Genomic DNA, 7,273 nt, shown 5'->3' with positions numbered 1-7,273 from the left:
TCCTAAATTTGTTTCATAATTTTTTAAGTAATTTTTAATTTGGACTAATCAAAATTACGACAAAAGAAATGCCGAACTCGACTGCATAAGGAAAAAACATATTGTAAGGTTACTACGGTAAAAGACTCTCATATCGGTGAAAGAAAGATAAACATTGTAAAAGCTTATAAGAGGTTATGTTACTTCTTATATTGCCAATTAATTTTATAGTGTGACTTTAACTTTCTTTATGGTATCAGGTTAGGTTGACTCACGTGTGAAGCCCAATGGCTACATGTGCTCCACGTTACCCAATAAGTGTTATCCTCGTGTTTGGCTTAAAAATTCGCCACACGTGAAGCGACGTATGAGAATGTGAAAGTAAAAGAATCTCACGTCGGTGAAAGAATAAACTTTGTAAAAGCTTATAAGAGGTTGGACTACTTCTCGATTGTCAATTAATTTTATGGTGAAATCTCAACTTTCTTTAGATATGTTGTAACAAATGTGACTATGTCTGCCTTTCTACGCTTGTTAATTAAGGTCAAGTAGCTCAGCTGTGCCAATCAAAAAGATTACTAGAGGAGCAGGAAATACTAATACCTAAATCTCAATTAAATTGTAGCTAAACACCAAACTTGCAAGCTAAAAAGTAGATATATTCATAAATCATCTCATAAATCATCACCAAAGAACTGGACCCACCACCATTCATGCCCTACTTTTTAACCAATTTCTCCATTAATATAAGCTTTTGTTCTTAAATTCTCCAGCTCTCCACCAAAATTAGAAGATCCAACATATTAGGGAAATTTGACAGTTGAGCTCATTGGAATCTATCTAGAAGATGCACATGCAAATTGCAAGCCAGTTTGCCAACCATTTGATGAAGGCTTTTTAGCCAAATTCGTCAATAAAATTGACCACTGCATATCAATAAAAAATTTCTGTTAAAATTCCGTCAATAAATTTATTTAATAAATATGTAAAATATGAATACTTGGATATGAAGTCAGAGAACCTAAGAGTAGTTCTACAGTGGGCTATTATCCAGTAGACTGGCTTTGGAACAGGGCCAGATAGCCCGAGGGAGATGATCTAGCGTGTGCTGACGATGGAGCCCTTGAGAGGCTCGGAACAAGTTGCCAGCCCGAGAGCCCGAAGGCAACGTGACAGAAGGCTGACGTCAGGGCGACGTCAGCCACAATGTAAAATTAATAAAAAAATATTAAAAAATGTAAAAAATTAATTAAAAAAGTAATAAAGTAATAAAAAATTAAAAAAAAAAGTAAAAAAAAAAAAAACTAATATTTTATTACCTATTGCCAGGGCTATTCAATGTAGGGATGAAGATGTAAAATTCAGTTTCTGTTCATTAATGACAGTTACTGTTCACTGAATGGATTAAATAGTGAATAGCCCGGGAAGACCTTAGCAACAGTGAAACTGCTATAAAGGGCGGTGGTGGGAATGGGTTAGTTGCTTCATTCTCAGACTCAAAAGAAATCTCAAGTCAAAATTGCCTCCCTTATTGTTCCTTAATAATTCAATATGAAACCCAGAAAAAGTAAACTTACTCAAATCATTAGTTGTTGACTTGGATTCATTTTATTGTATGAAAAATGCTACAGAAATATTTTGTATTATATTAGTGTACCATCTAACATGACAAGTTACATGTACATGCCACGTTACTTAGAATTCATTTGTTCGTCCAATAACAGACAAATAAACTATTAGTCTAACATTATCTTTCTTTTCAACGTTAAAGGAGATTCTAAATTCAAAGGGTGATGTGGGAGATCAAAATTTTTAAATTTAATTTGCAAACTAAATGATGTGGTTGTAGATGATTGAATTATTAATTAAGTGCCGGTTAACATGCTTGTTTCTTATTGGTGACATGTTATTTGATTAGTCTCCCTAACATTACTCAAATTCAAAAGTCCACACAAAATTGATTTACAAAATAAAAATTAAAAAACTTTCAATTAAACACTAAAACTGACCACGTTGCAGAGACTCGATATTACTCTTGATTTAAAACTAGGCATAAAAAAAGGTCAATGACCCTTTACCACAGTGATGGAAAGGAGTTGAGCACTTAGATGATGATGTGAGTTCGAGCCCCTTTGATGGCTAATTTAATTTTTAATCTAACAAAACCATTTGTTAAAAAAAAAAAAAAAAACTAGGCATCAAAATAAAGCTGTGCAAATAAAGATGTTTTTTTTTACCAAATGATACTATAGAGAGGGGGTGAGCTTATTTTCACAATAAGCTAGCAATAATATGGTTCAAATTTGTTTTTAGCGAGAATCAAACATAAAACTTCTCACTCACAAGTAAAGATGAATATCTACTTCTAGTAAGTGACAATTAGAGATGGTTTTGAATATCTAAGAGCATCCCTAGTGAGGGGCTCTATATGGGGCTGGAAAAGTGGTGGATATAACCCATTTTAGAGCTCCGAGGAATCTTTGGGGCTTTATAAAAGAATCTCTCCCAAAGAGGGGCTTCATCTTTTGGGCTATGTATGGGGCTATATATATTTATATTTATATAGTAATTTGATTGAGTGATGATTTTTTTTTTTTTTTTTTTTTGTGTGTTAGCTTTTCTTAAGTTGATTTTTGGATGTGCTATATTAATTTTTTTTTATGAACCCTTCAACCTAGAAAGTTCAAATTGTGACAAAGTTAGATTTCATTACTTATGAATTGTTCGTTAGATTAGATTCCATTATCTCAATCTCATCCGTTGAAAAGAATCAAACCTCCACTTTGCCCTCTGAAAGAATTTGATTTTCATGTATAACACAACAATTTACCTAGCACCAATTGATAAATTAGTATCAAACACTTTTGAGAAAAAATTATTTGAAAATTTCACCCATCAATGCACATGAACGTTAAATCAATTTGAAATTTTAATTCTTATGAAATTTAAAATAATCATTAAGGGGTGTGATATCCACACACCACATTTTACTTCTCACACACCTTTTTAATTTTCGGCCGTCAGATCGGATGAATTGAAGAATATCAACAGATATAAATTATCAAGGGGTGTGTGAGAAGTAAAATGAGGTGTCCATCATCAATTAGCCAAATTGCAAGAAAAATAAGTAAGAAAAAAGAATTAAAAAAATAATAAAAGGAGAGTATAAGCGTATTCGTAAGTGGAGGGAGAGTGATAAAATTTTGCTCACATGGATTCCTACTTTTTTATGGGAACCACTGTTTTTTTGGGCTAGATGTAGCCCGATTTTATGCTACCCAAGAAATGAAATTGCTAACCCCAGTGGTGAATCTAGCTCCATTTTTCAGCTCATTGAGGATAAAATTTTTCGTTAAGGTTAGAAATATAGTAGTCTCATGAAGGATAAAGCTTCATTGGGATGCTCTAATTAAATTTTCCAGAATAAAACGGAAGGTACAAACAAATTCAAAACCCAAAAAACTGTAGAAAGTTAGAGTCAGACCCACCTTGAAATGTTTTGAAAATTTCCACCACTTTAAAAACGTACCAATTGCAATTCTGCAACAAAAACAATAAGCGTCTCCCAAACGCTGCCTTCAACAAACCACTGCTTCATTTGATTCCCTCACTCTCTTTTCCCTCCAATCAATTGCTCCGCACGCCCAAAACACTCCAACTCCTCTCTGCTTTCCTTCCTCTCTTCCAGCTTTCGCCGCTAAAATCTGACCTTGCAATCACCGCCATAGCCTGCTAGCTCAAAAGGGTACCCAGATTTCACGCATGAAAGCGGGTTTCTCCCGGAGTTTTGGCCCGACCCAGTTGCTTTGAGCTCCAGATCTTCGCAGCAATGGTTGCAGAGCCTTGGATTTTGAAGATGGGTAACCAGGTAAGCTCCAATCTCAAGCACGCTCTTCTTCTTCATCCTTCGAAGAAATCATCAGTCCCCAAATCCCAACCCGCCGCCGCCGCCAAAACTCAGAAGCAGACCGTCGGCATTCTCTCCTTCGAGGTCGCCAATGTCATGTCCAAGACCGTCCACCTCCACAAGTCCCTTACCGACTCCGAGATCTCGAAGCTCAAAAACGAGATCTTGAAGTCCGAGGGAGTGCTCAACCTGGTCTCTGCCGACGAGGCCTATCTTCTCGAGCTCGCCATGGCGGAGAAACTGGAGGAGCTGAACGGGGTCGCTGCCGTCGTGGGGAGGCTCGGGAAGCGGTGCGTCGAGCCGGCTCTGCAGGGGTTCGAGCATGTCTATGCCGACCTCGTTAATGGGGTTATCGATGTGCAGGAGTTGGGGTTTTTGGTAAAAGACATGGAGGGCATGGTGAGAAAAATGGAGAGGTATGTGAGTGCAACTTCGAATTTGTACAGCGAAATGGAGGTTTTGAATGAGTTGGAACAAGCCACCAAGAAGTTTCAGAACAATCAGCACGAGGAGAGCAAAAGGGCTTTTGAGCAGAAGCTCGTTTGGCAGAAGCAGGATGTCAAGCATCTCAAGGATGTCTCTCTTTGGAACCAAACGTATGATAAAGTTGTGGAATTGCTGGCCAGGACGGTCTGTACGATTTTCGCCACAATTCAGGCTGTTTTTGGTGACTCTGTTTTGTGCAAGGACCGTGTTGGGATGATTGGTGGAGCTTCACCTCCTCCGGTGTCCGGTCAGACTGATGTGAGGAGGGTTTCTCAGGTGGCTTCTGAGCCATTGAAGAGGGTTGCTAGTAGGAAAAATGGGTTGCATTCGGGTCCAGTTGAGAAAGCCGTGGTGTTGAAAAAGGGGTCATCCTTTAAGCCTCAGTTTGATTCGAGGAGAGGAGAATTGGCAGCGTTTCGAGCTGAGGATTTGAATTTTCTGTGTGGAGCAAGCCCCGGGAGGATTTTCATGGACTGCCTAAGAGTGAGCGGTACAGTTGATGATGATTATGGTGGTGCTGGTAAATATGATGACAGGAGTAGTCAAATTTCGGGTTGCAGTGTTGCAAATGGTGGTTTGAAGAGAGAGTTTCCGTACCATTCAGGTTGTTTTAATCGAGCACAAATGAATGTTCAACTTATATCCAAGTGTAGCGGCGCGAATGATGGTGCACGGTTTGGTCCCAAGAGTAGGTTAATGGTTTATACTCCTCCTTCTACTGTGGGGGGCTCTGCTCTAGCTTTACATTATGCAAATGTCATAATTGTTATAGAGAAGTTGCTTCGATATCCTTATCTAGTGGGCGAGGAAGCGAGGGACGATTTGTATCATATGTTACCAATGAGTTTAAGGATGGGTCTGAGGACTAATCTCAAGTCCTATGCCAAGAATATGGCCATATATGATGCGCCTCTTGCGCATGATTGGAAGGACACCCTTGACGGGATTTTGAGGTGGCTCGCCCCATTGGCGCACAACATGATCAGATGGCAGAGTGAGCGCAATTTTGAGCAAACGCAGATTTTTACGCGGACAAATGTTCTTCTGCTTCAGACATTGTATTTTGCTGATCGAGAGAAGACAGAGGCAGCTATTTGTAAGCTACTTGTTGGGTTGAACTATATATGCCGTTACGAGCATCAGCAAAATGCATTACTGGATTGTGCAAGTAGTTTTGATTTTGAAGACTGCATGGAGTGGCAAATGCAATGCGGAGCTTCATGTGTTGATTGACTACGTTATTGGTTTTGAAATCGTGAAGATGGTGGCGGTGATAAGGAATTCATCTTGGTTCCAATCACTTGATAAACACAATAGATGATAGTTCAAGAGGATGTGAATACATCAACTTTTCGCAATTCACACTGAAGACTGTCTGCTCAAGACTTGATTGTTGTATTTTGTGCAAGGTATGGGAAGCTTTGACTTGTGAAGTACATAATTCTAATTATTTATGAATAGAAATAGTGTCTTTTGTTGTAGAATTGTACATATATTCGAGTAAAGTTAGTAGTTCTTTGATATGGAAGTCTCTATGCACTTTTCCTGCAAGTTATTGTGTTATTCTGGCTAATTTTAATCTCTCAATCACCAAGGGTTCACTCATGCACTCTCTTGTCACGGTTGTTAGTAGTCATGGCCTCTAAACTGATATTTTTGTGTCAAGAATTACCCGCAGACGCACAATGTATCCTTGTAGAATATATTTGTCATGTTCCCACTCAGTTATGCTAGATTATGTGCTATGTGCCAAAAGATGAACAATAACAAATAAAAGCTTTATGATTGTAAGGAACTTCCTGTGAATCCAAAATGTTGCTTGTGCAGACCTCTGTGTGCGTGTGTGAGAGAGTGGACGGCGAGAGCAAGTCCTATAGGAAAACTTGTGATGATGTCGTTGGGTCTGAAGCACTCCTAAGTTTAAGGTTCAATTTTCTTTTGTACACTGGCTAAAGATTTTATGGACATGATGAGGATGCAAACACATGAACTGTAGTGTTTAAGGGGATCGTCCATATGCCATCTTAGATTCTCGTTTAAGGAAGATGTCATTTCATGTTGGCTGATGCAATGCTCTCTCTGTAGTTGTCTGGTTTTATAGTTATACAGCTAACATTTGTAAGGAGTTAAGATTTCTTGGTATCTGTTGTTTTCGAGCAATGGATTGAACTCATGTTAAATTACTGGTAGTAGGGATTGTTCCATACAGATCCAGGATGTCGAGCGCTACAAATTCCAGTAATCTTTTTAGTGTTTTTCCTGCGTTGAAGCTTTGATTGTCTGCGTTTTGTTTCAATTACCAACTTCCTCAGTGCTTTCTAATACATATTATTCCTTCCTTGATCCATGATTTCCCTCGTTCCAAGTAAACACAAACGTTTAAATTCTACATTTCTAAATATTGAACATTAACATACTTTGAATTTTTACTGTTGTGTTTGACATAATTAAACTGGCAGTTTATTGACCTGGATCCTTATATGCAGATGAGCTTTGCATATATGCATTAAAGATTTACTCTGAATGGTAAAATTTGTAACAGTTTTACTTTCATCTCTTCCATATCCCTTTTCGGAGTGGTAAATGGGGTGAATAAAACTAGGTATCTGTGATGACATTGGCCTGGATTATTTGAATTAATAACCAGAAAAACAAAGTAAATTAGAAAAGGTTTAAAATTGGGAAGGATTGTGTCAGGGTCGAATAATCAATGTGTATTTACGGCTCCATCCACCGAATGAGGGTTCTATTCGGATTCTCTTTGCGAAGATTTTAGAAATTCAGAAATTATGTATGTTCATCGTACATCACAAAGAGTATCTGACAAAAGCTAACAACGCAATGTACAGTAAACGAACACAATTTATAAATTTTCGGGATTCTTACAAAGAGAATCCGGAG

The 7,273-nt window shown here is 38.0% G+C and overlaps 1 protein-coding gene across 1 annotated transcript; it reads left to right on the top strand.

Annotated features, from left to right (window-relative positions):
• Window positions 1–3,504: 3,504 nt before the first annotated feature.
• Window positions 3,505–6,743, top strand: LOC137731800 (protein PSK SIMULATOR 3-like). The gene is made up of 2 exons (XM_068471022.1): window positions 3,505–5,781; window positions 6,200–6,743. Exon 1 carries the CDS (start codon window positions 3,809–3,811, stop codon window positions 5,603–5,605), a length of 1,797 nt encoding a protein of 598 aa, XP_068327123.1. The 5' UTR covers window positions 3,505–3,808; the 3' UTR covers window positions 5,606–5,781; window positions 6,200–6,743.
• The last annotated feature ends 530 nt before the right edge of the window (window positions 6,744–7,273 follow it).

Source organism: Pyrus communis, chromosome 4 (genome assembly GCF_963583255.1).
Source record: "Pyrus communis chromosome 4, drPyrComm1.1, whole genome shotgun sequence".
Classification (NCBI taxonomy): Eukaryota; Viridiplantae; Streptophyta; class Magnoliopsida; order Rosales; family Rosaceae; genus Pyrus; species Pyrus communis.
Note: the sequence above shows the minus strand (reverse complement) of the source record. Positions and strands in the feature narration are given on the sequence as shown.